The following is a 13,720-nucleotide window of genomic DNA, read 5'->3' as shown; positions in this document are numbered from 1 at the left end:
ATCCCTCAACCAGTCTTGTCATGATTTTATTAAGGCAAATTACGCAAAGCTAAGGTTTTCATTTATTTTTCTAAACAAAATAGACACAGTTTTTATTTAACCTGTTACAGTGGAAACCAGAGAACCTTATGTGGACTGTTAGAAGTGAAAGGAATCTTGAAAAATACATTAATGAATCTGTTCTGTCCCTTACCTTTATAGATGAACCACCAAAGTCACAAGGAGGTTATGTAACTTTTATGTGGTTACATGGCTTTTGAAAGAATATACCATCCTTTAGTCAGATCTCCAATATGTTAATACAGGGCTTCAGGGTTCCTTTTGCCACACACAATTGCATAAGGCAAAGGCTAACAGAAAGAGTCCATTAAACTACCCTGACTTGAGTGTAGGAAATAAATAGAAACCATTTAGAAGTTGACTTTTTTACATTTTATATATCACAGAATATGGCCTTATAGGCATGTGTTGAGTACTTGAGTGTATATGTGCACAGATAACAATATTTAAAATACTTTCTCCATGGGGCTAATAAGATTGTAAGAACGCTTTTTTAGAATAACATATATTGAATCCTTGTTACATCACAACCAGTAGAAAACATGTTAGTCTTTGAGACTGTCTTCTATTCTTTAGAAAATAGTAGGCATGTTTAAAAATAAATGATTTGCCCTAGGGCATGTATGGCCTCTCTTCTAGTGCCTTCTGAAATTCATGGTTCATCCTCACTAAAAATCCCTTGAATTCACAGCGTCTTTATGTCTAACTCCAGTATAAACTGGGCTTTTCCTCAAGGACAGCAATTCTCTATTAGAGAATTGCTGAACAGCAGCGGTAGTAATGCTGTTGTTTTGTTTTGTTTTTGCCACTACTTTTATTAGAATGGGCTCTGAAAGTTAGAGGTAGGTGTCTTTATTGCTTTCTGCTGTTTTTAGATTTGTGCTATCTAAAACTGTAGCCCACTAGTCAACTTGAATACTTGAAATGTAACGGATTCAAATTGAGATGTGTTATTAGTGTAAAATACATTGATGATTTTAGAGACTAAAGGTGAAAAAAATGTAAAATATCTCATTTTTACCACCTTTATTGAGATATACCTAACATATGAATTTGTATAAATGTAGGGCACACAACATCATGATTTGACACACAAATGTATTGCAAAGTGATTACCATTATAGTTAGTGAATACCTCTATCATCTCATGTAATTACTTTTTGTTTTGTTTTGTTTTGGTATGGTAAGAAAATTTAAGATTTATTGTCTGAACGACTTTAAAATATATAATACAATGTGAGTAACTCCAGTCACCATGCTGTACATTAGATCCCCAGAACTGACTCATCTAATAACTGGAAGTGTGTACCCTGTGGCCAACATCTTTCATTTCCCCACCACCAGCCTCTGGCAACCGTCATTCTACTGTTTCTGTGAGTTTGGCTTTTTTTTTAAATTTATTTTTTATTTTTTTTAAGATTCCACATATAAGAGAGGTCATAGAGTATTTGTCTTTCTCTGTCTGACTTAACTTTATTGAGCCTAATGCTTTCATGGTCCATCTATGAACATCCATGTTGTTCTTACTGGTAGGATTTCCTTCTTTCTGGTGGCTGAATAAGAGTCCATTTTGCCTGTGTGTGTGTGTAATCTTCATCCATTCATCTGTTGATAGTTACTTAGTTGTTTCTTTATCTTGGCTATTGTGAATAAAGCTGCAATGAACATGGGACTGCAGATCTCTCTTTAAGACCCGAACTTCCTTCCTTTTGGATATATAATCAGAGCTAATTTGTATTTCTCTGATGATTAGTGATAGGGCATCTTTTCATGTACCTGTTGGCCATTTGTGCGTTGTCTTTATTTTTTTTTTAAGATTTTTATTATTTATTCATATAGACACACACACACACAGAGAAAGAGAGAGAGAGAGGCAGAGACACAGGCAGAGGGAGAAGCAGGCCCCATGCAGGGAGCCTGATGTGGGACTCGATCCCCGGTCTCCGGGATCACACTCTGGACTGAAGGTGGCGCTAAGCCACTGAGCCACCTGGGCTGCCGTGTGCATTGTCTTTAGAAAATGGCTAGTAAGCTCTTCTGCCTATTTTTTAATCTGATTGTGTTTTTGCTATTGAATTATTTGTGTTCCTTATAAATTTTGGATATTAATTTCTTGTCAGATAATTTGCAAGTATTTTCTTCTATAAGTTGTATTTTCCTCTTGTTGATAGTTTATTCTGCTATGCAGAAGTAGTTTGATATAGTCCCACTTATTTACTGTTGCTTTTGTTGCTTGTGCTTTTAGTGTTGGAAACGAACTAGGGGTGGTAGAAGGGGAGGAGGGCAGGGGGTGGGAGTGATTGGGTGACGGGCACTGGGGGTTATTCTGTATGTTGGTAAATTGAACACCAATAAAAAAAATATATATTAAAAAAAAATAATAAAAAAAAATAAAACATGGTGGACAAGACTAAGGTCAAGGGTCTTTTCCCCTATGTTTTCTTCTAGGGGTTTTATAGTTTCAAAGTCATATGTTTAAGTCTTCAGTTTATTTTGAGTTGATTTTTGTGACTGTTATAAGATAGGGGTCCACCTTTATTCTGCATGTGATTGTCCGGTTTTCCTAACACCTCAATATTTTTAATACAGATTACATCCTTAAAATGATATTTAGATATATTGCATTAAAATATATACTTTAAAATTAATCTTACCTCTTTTTAAAAACTTCTTAAAATGTAGCTGTGTAGCAACTAGAGCATTTAAAACTCCCTCTGCAAATATAAGTATCCTCTTATATTTGCATTGTACAGTGCCGTTATATTCCATTCTTCTTTTGCCCTAAAAACTTTAGTTTCAACTTCATGGCAACCTCAGCACTCATTGCTATAGTCCTCATTGTGATAGTCTTGGCCATTTCCCCTCATGTCTTGATCAGGTTAACATATAGGTCACCAATACTTTTTTCAACAGTACTGTCTTGATCTGTGGTAAGTTCTACATATACTCGAATCAACCTTCCAATACACAGACTTCTTGTTTCCTTAAACTTATCCCATCTAGTCATCTTACTTACTTTTTTAACTAAATTACTCAGTTCTGTGAATACACCTAGGCCTTGTTGATAGCAAATAAGCCCTCTATAACCTCCATTTTGTCCATTTGACTCACTTTTTTTGTACCTTAAATCCAGCAAATCTTCAACTTAACCAGTACTCTGATCCACTGACCATGCTCTTTTCATATCCTTCAATCCTTGTTCATTCTCTCATTTACTCAAGAACTGTTGGCTGGACACTTCTTATGTACCATTTCATGTGTGATATAATGGTGGCTTTATACCCCCTGACAATTTCTGTGGCTTGAGCTGTCATTGTGATGAGGTTGTGGGCATTTAAAAAGTGGAGAAATTCTGGATACATACTGATTTTTGGGAAATACATAGGTCATGTCATTCCTGTGCTCAAAACGGCTCCCCATTTAATGCCAGTAAAAGAGACTTTACAATGAGTTAACAAGTCACTACAAATGTAATTCTTCTATTTTACTCTGATTTCTCCTACTAATTTCTCATTTAATTTTAGCAGCTAGCCTCCTGATACTTTCTGAAATTGGCTGAGGCCATGTAACTGCTTCAGGGCCTTAATACAGTCTGTTGTCTGAAGAATCCTGCCCTGGGAATCCATACACGTGGCCACCTCCCTCATCTCTTTGGGTCTTCGTGCTGTTCTATTACTTTAGCAATATAGCCTGCCCTAGCTCCTATTTAAAGTGAAGCACATTCCCAACCTGTCATTTTTTATCTTCCCTTTCCTGCTCTGTTTTCTCCTAATTTTAGCACTTACCAGCATTTCGCATCCTAATAGACTTATTTGTATGTGTATTATCCCTCCATTTGAATGTCAACTCCATGAAGGCAGGGTTTTTTTTATCTTCTTTATTGATATACCCTAAGGGTTTAGAATGGCACCTAAAACATGGTAAATGATCAATAAACTTTACCAGAAGTAACAAATAGGAAATAAGTTACGCTTTACAAAAGCCACAGACTATTTGAACCCTTGCTAAGTAGGGAAGTACTATTTTATAGGAATTAGATGATGTTAACTCAGCCTAATAAAATAGCTGCTTGCCTCTGGTTATTTATTCAATTTTTCCTGAGTTTTTATATGCTTAGGGGAGCTCAGTAAATACTTGCTGTCTGCTCTGTTGCAAATACTGCATCTAACACCTGGAATACATGGGCCTCTTCTAGAAGGAGAGATACTCAAGTATATCAACAGTTATAACAAAGTGCAACTAGGTGTATTGTGAAGAATAATTGTTATTGAAATTGTTTTGTCTGATGCAGACACAGACATCTGAAATGAAAGGATTTGTTATACTTACAGGCGCTAAAAAGGAAGACATGGTGTGCCATGCTGGGGGTTACATGGGAGGAGTGCCTAGCAGGCAGGCTCAAACAGGTGGGGGGCTGGAAGATAGAGTGGGGCCCCAAGGGGGGATACTTTATTGGGGATCAGTGTAGGTAGACAAGCAAAAGCGTGAGAGGATTTCACTGGTGTATTTGTTTTTGTTTCTGTTTTTTAAAGATTTTATTTATTTATTCATGATAGACATAGAGGGAGAGAGAGAGAGGCAGAGACACAGGCAGAGGGAGAAGCATGCTCCATGCAGGGAGCCCAACGCGGAACTCGATCCCAAGACTCGATCCCGGGACTCCAGGATCACACCCTGTACCAAAGGCAGGCGCTGAACCGCTGAGCCACCCAGGGATCCCCTCACTGGTGTATTTGAATGTCACTAGGTCATAGGAGAGCAAGAAGTGGAGGCTTGTGGCAGGGACAAGCCTATCACCCTGCATACCTGTTCACCTGCGCCAGGTGCTCACAGCTTGTCTGAGGATGTTGAAGCCTCAGGAAATACAAAGTCTTTAAAATTTACAACATTTAAAAAAAATAAAAAAAAATTACAACACACTGGGTAATATTAGAAATAAATGCGCAAGGCTTTGGATCCACATAGAAGAATCACCCTGGTAGTCTCTAAATTTCAGGTTGAACACTGTCCCAGTGGCATTGTAGTCCTAAAGACATTACTCTAGCCTTGTAAAACCTATGTAAATGCGCAGGGGAGGTGTCTGTCTCTCTTCTGTCTCTGTGAATATTGGATGCCCTACTAGGAGCCAGAGCCATAGGCTGCAGAAACCTCCCAGGCCGACCCCCCCGCCCCCCCCCCCCCCCCCCCCCCCCCGCCTTGCCTGCAGCCCCCATTGATCCTCTAATGTTTTTAATCAGTCTTGCTAAATACTTCCTGTAGGGAGAATGAGTAGTGATGAGAAGTAATCTTGCCGCTTCTTTATTCTGAAAAATTCAATCACTGATCTACAGACACTGCTTATTCATCATGATACCTTAGTGCAGAAGAGGGGGATTAAATTTCAGCCTTAAAGGTTACAGGATCCCTCAAGGCTTAGAGTATAGTAATGAAAAATTGAGAATCTGAAGAAAGGATTCCAGAATCTGCATAGTGAATAAACTCTCACCAGGCCTTGCTTCTGATGTGAATTTAGGATTATGTGCATAAGAGCACGCCACGTGCTTTTTACTAGAGCCTTAACACTTTTGCTATGTTTCACATATAACTTCTTTGAATATCTTTTTCTTTAGTTTAGAGCAAATTCTCTTCAGTTTTTCTGAGGTTGTATATAATTTCTGGGCTTATTCCCCACTGGTTTGGAGTGGCCTTACTGATAAGTCCTCCTAGTTAAGATGAGGAGCCATTTCCTTGACTTGATACTCCAAACAGAAGCAGTCTCCTCCACAGGTCTAAGCCTACTTGCCTGCGAGTTACCCACTTCCTCTGAAGATTAACAGATGTCCCTTTCTTTGCCCGTGTACTCAGAGTAATATGTGCTTCCTGGACCTCAAATCTAGTTCTTTGAGTTCTTGGAAGATCTCCAAAACTAGTAGTAGGCCCTCTACCTGTGTAGTGTGCCTGTCCTGATACCCTACCTTTTACATGAAGCATCTTACCCAAGTTAAAATTCCCATTCTTCCTACATTCTGATAAAGTCAGAAATAGAAAACTCATTTCAAATATCTTGGTTCTTCTATGTAATTTACCTTTTGTGTTTTTATGGGACCCATTTTGATGTACATATTCCCACAACATGCAATTAATGTTACTTCCTTAGGCGATGTGTCATTTTTTGCAGTGTCTTCGCTTACTCATTCATCAAACACCTCACTGTCTTCGGTGTTAGGGCTATTCAGAGTACCAGGGCTGTAACAAGGGGACCAAAGAAACACAGCCTTTGGCTTCATGGACTTCATACCACTATTGTTCCTCTAGGAACTGTACACATCATATAGATGCTTGGTTAACATGGTATTCTTTTAAATCATGATGTCTTTGTGGACTAAATGTTATTTAAGCTTTTTTTCATGAACTATTTTAAAAACCTAAAAACCTATTAATTACTCCCTATTTTTAAATAATTTCTATTGTATTCCAGATAGAATAATTATTATTGCAGTCTGTTTTTGTTGTTTGTAAGCTTTTCTTATAATATTTTAGTTAAGCTCTTCAATCCTTCCTCTTCCATGGTGAATATACCAGCTTTGACTGTGTTGCTGCATTATGAGATTAGGATAACCAGAAGAAGGTGCATAGGGTCAAGGGTGGAGGCAGTGCCTCTTCTGTTCTCAAGCCCGTTGTGGGCTATTTTATGTAGGAGAAGGTTATTCCCTTTCACTTCCCTGCAGCCTGTCTTTACTCTCTGTCTTATATAGAAGGAAAGTAGGATAAATATCTTCGACATATATTTTCAACAACAGAATATTTAAAAAATTAGTTACAGAAAATGCTCTCTTGAAACTGTTAACTTGAAAAATAACATCAAACTATAGATAACAATAACAAAAATGTTAATAATAATATAATTATAATAATACCAAAAATAAAGGTAATAAAATAATATTTTTTATTCAAATTCAATAGAGTTAACATATGTTACTAGTTTCAGAGGCAGAATTTGATGATTTGTCTGTTGCAGATAACACCCAGTGCTCATTACATCAAGTGCCCCCTTTAATGCCCATCACCCATTACCCCCACCTCCCCTCTAATGACCTCGTCTGTTTCCTAGAGTTAAGGGTTTCTTATAATTTACCTCTCTGTTTTCCTTTTATTTCATTTTCCCCTCCCATCCCTTCTGTTCATCTGTTTCTTAAATTCTACATAGGAGTGAAATAATATGGTATTTGTCTTCTCTGACTGACTGACTTTGCTAACATAATACCATCTAGTTCCATCCACCATGTTATAAATGGTAAGGGAATAAAAGCTAATATTTTTAAATAATCACTGTTTCCTAAACATGTTGTCAGTGCTTTACACTTAACTCTTTTAATTACCTCATTTAAACTCCACAACAACCTTATCAATTATCAATTGGCAAACACTATCCTATTTTTGCATGTGAACATAAAAATGAAGTCCTGAGAGTTAGGCAACATTCAGTAAAAAAGACAGTACGGGTCCCCAGAATACTTAAATTCTAGTGAGGCAACAAACCTGTATGTTAGGAAAGAATAGCCCACAGGTATGTTATGGGGATGAATGGGAGAAGCACCAACTGTGAAATCAGGGAAGATTCGACTTGGAAGGAACACAGAAGCAGAGTTGTAAAGGTAAAGTTGGCTAGTTTTCTCGATCAACAGGCAGATGGGAAAAAGATAAAATTGGTACTTGAAAGAGTTGGTTTTGAAATGTGACTGCTACTCACCAATTTTGTGACTTTAAACAAATGACTTAATTCCTTTGTCTGAACAACAAAAATGATAACTACCTTTTCTTTATGGCTTATCAAATAAAATACAGTATTGAAAGCTCATTTTCTTTGTTAGATGCTACTTAATTATTGAAAATTCTTAAAATATATGTGACTTTCAGTTTTTCTTTGCCTTGCTTAGGTAGACGTAATTGTGACCTTGGGAGGTCTTGCCGGGCGTTTTGACCAGATTATGGCGTCTGTGAGCACTCTGTTCCAAGCTACATGCATCACTCCTGTGCCAATTATAATAATCCAAGAGGAATCTCTCATCTACCTTCTTCAGCCAGTAAGTGAAGAATAAATATAATGTTAGCACTTTGCTTTCACAGAACTTCTAATATTTGAGTAGACTTGAGAAAACATGAGCCTACTGTGTGTCTTGGAAGTTGATACATGAGTGAATTGACCATGTTTGTCTACTTGTGTTTACCCTGATCTACTACCTTAGAGCATGGAGCAGCAAAAATGTAGAGGAGAAGCCTCAGAGTTTTCATTTTATTATACCCAGGGAAGGAAAAAAAAAAACAAACAAACCAGACTTGTAACTTTTAATTAAATTGACTAAGAATTAAATTTAACACCTTTGCATTTTGAGCAGCTGAATGTGAATGCCACTTGAGAAAAATCTCAACAGAGGAAACACAAAGTGTGGCAAATATTTCAGATGGAATTCTCATATATTTTCAGTGTTGTCGTTATAATTGGAAACTGGATTTGATTTTGTTAAGCACTAAAAAGAAAATCTTTAGCTTTTATTCTTCCTAAGTTGCCTGCTTATTAATTTCACTGCCTCAGAATAAATTTCTAATGATCATGTCATTCACTTCCCATGATGAATATCGAGGAAATTTTCTATCAACATAGTGCTTAGAACAGAATTCTTATTAAAGAAGTTTTATAAGGTTGATCAGAGGGTTCATCTAGAAAAATAATCACTTGGTAACATTATTAAAAGATAGTGGGCAGTTGTTTTTCTTTTTTGCCTCTCATTGTAATGTACTCCTTACAGCATTGCTTCATCCCATCTGCTCTCCACCATCTGTAACATGTCATTACCTAAAAATTGTTGTTTGGTAATATAGTGGGTATGATGCATGCTCCCTGTTGTTCAGCCAGCTTTGCATTTTTTTCCCTTTTTGCATTGCCTAGCTTTGTTGTTTTCTGGAACACTCCCTATGAGATGTGAAAAGAGACCTGCAGGATTCAGTTTTCAAACTCCATACTGTCCATTTATTTAGTCAATAAACAGTTATGGAGTGCCTGCTATTTATTGCACTGCTAGGCATTTGAGGACTTAAAAAAGATAATAACATGACCTTTGCTCTCTAGCACACGTCCAATGTTTATAAAAACAAACACAAAGCACTGTTAAAAGATTGGTACATAAATGAGATGAAAGATTATATAATTTGGTCCTAAGGGTAGTAAGGAAAGTCCACCCAGAGGCACTCATATTTTATTCATTCAGTTAATTCAGCAAATATTTATTTGGTACCTACTATATGCCAGGCACTTACTTATCCAGGGGTATGGTGGCCAACTAAAGAGACAAATTTCTGGATTTTGTGGAACATTTGTTTTTTTGAGGCTACATTGGAGCAGGAGGATCTTTGAGGATGAGTAGATGTTTGCTGTGTGAGATGATGAGGAAGTCATGAGGCAGGAGGAGCCACTAAAGAAAGATGGAGGCACAGGGCATGTTGTAGGATCTACAATACAGAAAACGCTAGAAGATTAGACTAGAAAACTACATAGGTCATGAAGAGCTTTAAATTTGCACAGTGTAGTGTGGACGTTTTTGCTGTAGGTTATAAGAAGTCGTTAAAATGTTTCATTTAACGGTATGATGTGAGCAGATATGCTTCTGTGATTTCTAATCATATGTTTGTTAAATACCTATAATTTCCTAACAATTTCTGAAGGGTGAAACTTTCTACCATTGTAAATCATTGAGCTTTATTATGTTGTATCAAACTGATGGGATGGTTGCTAAAGTCGTCACCCTTAACTTGGCTGGATGTAGATATTCTAGTTAATAGATCACTAGTTAGTTTCAGCTGCAGGATAATAAGTTTTAAAAAGTAAAACTGGAGATTAACTGATAAAAAAAAGCCACATCCGAAAAATGACTTTTGCCCTTAAGAATTGTGTGGTGTCCTGTACCATCGCTGTAATGTTGTGTAATTGTGGACTTCCTAATTCAGCTTGGGATTCACTGGATTTCCTCCATCTACAGATTGCCGTCTGTCATCCTTTTAGAAAACTCAGCCATTAGTTTCTCAAATATTGTCTTGGCGCTTTTCTTCTCACTTCCTTGGCAACTCCAGTTAACTGTAAATAAGATCTTCTAATTGTATCATGTGTATCTCAAAACTTCTTCACATTTTCTGTGCTTTACCCTCTCTGGGCTGCGTTCTGAAGCTCAGCACCTGTGTTTCTTACCTCTCTTCTGCTTCAGCCATGTCTGTTTTGCTGCTAAAACCATCCAGAGTTTAAGCTCCCACCATGATTCTTCTTTATATATGCTTGTCCTCTACTTACTTTTTCAAGATGGTTTCTTAAAACATAGTCACCATACTTACTTTATGGTCAAGAATAATTCTCATACCTGCAGTCTTTATAAGTCCACTGACTTTTGTATTCACTTTTGCTTTTATATTTTTGTGACCTCGATTTCTTCTGTGTGTTGTGATTTTTGGCCATGACCTTATATCTTTGGGAACTTTCCTTGTGGGAATTATTTGAAGTGTACATTAAAAGTGAGTCCAAGGAGAATTTAGAGCAGACTCCTAGGCCAGTTATTTTATAGGCATTAACAACTTGGGATTTCTTGGGGAAGACTTTTTGACCATCTAGGTGTCATGAATTCTAAAGGCAGTTCTGCTAGGAGTTGGATTTCTGGTTACAGGTGCTCGGGGGGCTTGCTCCCCCTTGTCATCTACAGAGTGCCAGGGCTCGGCCGTGGTCAAGTGGGAGTGTTATTTATATTTATCTTACACTGAGTCTCCTTTTACACTCCCACCATGGGCAGACCTTGTGCCTTGTCTCCTTATGACCTTCCATACTTGGATGCCTTGGAAACCAAAGCTCATCTGCTTTGGTAAACACCAAATATTTCAAAGATGAAAGTTAGATTTGGTTTTCTTTTCAGTCTAACTTCTGTATCTGGCTTCTGAGTATCCTTAAAAAACAAACAGATGTTTGATGCATTTTAAAAGATTTCTTTTAATGTTTTTCTAGTACTTTTTATTTTAAGTTGATCAGGGTACACTCATTTGTGATAGTGCCTCTGTAACTGGTCTTACCTGGATATGTTATAGAAATAATAAACCCCCAATCTCAGAGGCTTGACTGAAACTAAGTTTTTGAAGTTTTTCTCATCAGTAGAATATCTGGTCTGGTTTGGGTGGCATCTTCCATTTTATATCTAAGCCAACTGGAAAAAATTATGGCATTGGGAAAAGAAATAGCTAGAAAGTGGCACTGCATGTTTTTAAAACCCAGGCTGGCCATGTCGTATGTCACATTTGGTGGGAACACAATGACACTCCCCCCACCCAACCCTGCTAGGCAGTCTAAGAAAAGAAGGACATTGCCCAGGGAGAGGAATCACTGTGTGAGCACAGAACCTTGTCTGTCTCAAACTTACAGAAACAGAAGTTTGGAAAGAAAGTCTAGAGTTATGACCATACACATAGTTTCTAGAGCATACTTTTTTTCTCATTTATAAAATATGTGTTAAACTTTAATTAGTTGTTAAAAGAGAATCCTCAGTTCCCCAAACATAGTTACCATATAAGGTGTAGCAGCATAGCTTACCTGCTCCAAAACTGTGCCTTCTAGATTCTTTGTCTGGTAAGTTGTGATTTTTGTTTCATTGAAATAACTAAAGAATTACCTATCCTAAGAAAGTAATTATTACATAGTGTGGAGCCAAAAACCTCCTGTACAATCATACCCTCTGTCTTGTAGAGAGAGAGGTGACAGTATTTAGCATAGACTTCACCTGTGGAGTAGGGAGTGCTTGCTTTGCTCCTCTTTGGCATTCAATTCTAGAGAAATCTTCCCAGAGACACATAGTAGGTCCTGGTTTTTCAATTGCTTTTAGTAAGAAAACACTAAGATGATTACTAGTGTAAATGCAAAAGTCAAAATGAGTATGTTTGAGTGTTTATGATATGAGCCAATCTTAGATAGTGTGCTGTATTGTTTTTAAAGATTTTATTATTTGTTTATTCATGAGAGACACATAGGCAGAGGGAGAAGCAGCCTCCTTGCAAGGAGCCTGATGTTGGACTCGATCCCAGACCCTGAGATCACACTCTGAGCCGAAGGCAGATGCACAACCACTGAGCCACTCAGGCATCCCATTGTGCCATATTTTTAAGCAGTTTTAATTATACACTTATGAAATGTGATTAACACTAAAAATTAATCAAAAGCTATACTGAAATTAGTGCATAGAACCATTCTGCATTCTAGAAATGGGACTCGGATCATTTTGCCTGACTCTGCCATGTGTGTTTTCATAGAACTATGTGTGATATTATGCGTGTACTAGAGCATACATCTATATTAGGCAGTGTGCATGTTTTGAGGGGAACCTCAAAAAGGGTGTCTACAGTAACTGTTCATCATTAATAGGACTGATCATAATCACAACCACAGTGAAACCTCATAACTTTACATTGAAACCATTTTCAAGTATTGTGAAACTAGGGCCCAGGAGAATCGATCTGGTATGCCTCAGTGCCAAATCAAGAATGGTTTAAAATTTTATTAATGTATTTTTTAATTGAAAGTCAACAAATAGCTGTTGACTCAAAAAGGAAGATAATTTTGGAACTTTTACAAGAAGGATCTCATTCGAGCCTCGTAATGACACTGTGAGGAAAGCAGGACATTCATTTAATGAAGTGTTTTGGCTCAACACTTTGCACTGAACTACATTTCCTTCTTCTTGGGGTCAGCGGATTAACCTGAAAATAGCAAACTCTTAAGACAAGTTATAGTTTGGGCTGGTAGTTATCCATAAACAGTGTTCTACTGAGTGGTCAGTTGATGTATGTTTGGGATTGTGTGTATGTGTAGTTACTCTCTACAACATTATTTTCTTTTTTTTTTATTTTATTTATTTATTCATGAGAGACACAGAGAGAGAGAGAATGAGAGAGAGAGGCAGAGGGAGAAGCAGGCTCCATGCAGAGAGCCTGACGTGGGACTCGATCCCGGGTCTCCAGGATCATGCCCTGGGCTGAAGGCGGCGCTAAACTGCTGAACCACCCAGGCTGCCCTACAACATTATTTTCAAAGATGAATTTGGAGTATACTTTGAGGGTATATCCCACCTTGTTGTTCCCCTAAATTAAACAAAAATCACTCTGAATTTCCTCAAGTGTAAAAAAATCTTCATAAAACAAGAACTTTTATCTTTTAAGAAGATTGAATGAGATTACCTTTGAGCTTTGCTAAAATACTTCAAAAGTGGTAAAATTCAATGTAACTGTTAATTATTATGAGTATTATTTTTGAGAACAGCATTTTCTAGAATTGGTTCTATAATTATAGATTGTCTGAACACAAAGATAATAGCAGGAAGATGAGACATGTTATGGGAGCTGTTGTTTTGACAGGTAAAATGTTTTGATGCTGTGCTTTGCTAAGAGAACTCTTCTGTGTCTAGTAAGTGGCTATGCTGGCTCTAGATCATAGGATTAAACTGTGATTTTTCTGATCTTTATAAAAAAGCTACCCAAACTCCCAAATTATCTTAGCATTTCTGGGATAGTCTACATGTGAGACTCTCTTGAGACTATCACATAAAGAAGTATCCTTATTTATTAGAGTCATTTTGGTCAATAGGGGCTGACCTGCATGTCCAGG

At 37.3% G+C, this 13,720-nt stretch overlaps 1 protein-coding gene across 7 annotated transcripts in view; it reads left to right on the top strand.

The window, feature by feature from the left end:
- Positions 1 to 13,720, top strand: part of TPK1 (thiamin pyrophosphokinase 1) — a 325,016-nt gene that overhangs the window by 186,914 nt on the left and 124,382 nt on the right. For all 7 annotated transcript variants that reach the window (XM_077850267.1, XM_077850269.1, XM_077850271.1 and 4 more), the window contains one exon: positions 7,977 to 8,123. In XM_077850267.1, coding sequence (XP_077706393.1) covers positions 7,977 to 8,123 — 147 coding nt within the window. The remainder of the gene's footprint in view (positions 1 to 7,976; positions 8,124 to 13,720) is intronic.

The sequence above is a fragment of the Canis aureus genome, chromosome 15, assembly GCF_053574225.1.
Source record: "Canis aureus isolate CA01 chromosome 15, VMU_Caureus_v.1.0, whole genome shotgun sequence".
NCBI classification, from domain to species: Eukaryota; Metazoa; Chordata; class Mammalia; order Carnivora; family Canidae; genus Canis; species Canis aureus.
This window is presented reverse-complemented; position numbering and strand designations above follow the sequence as displayed.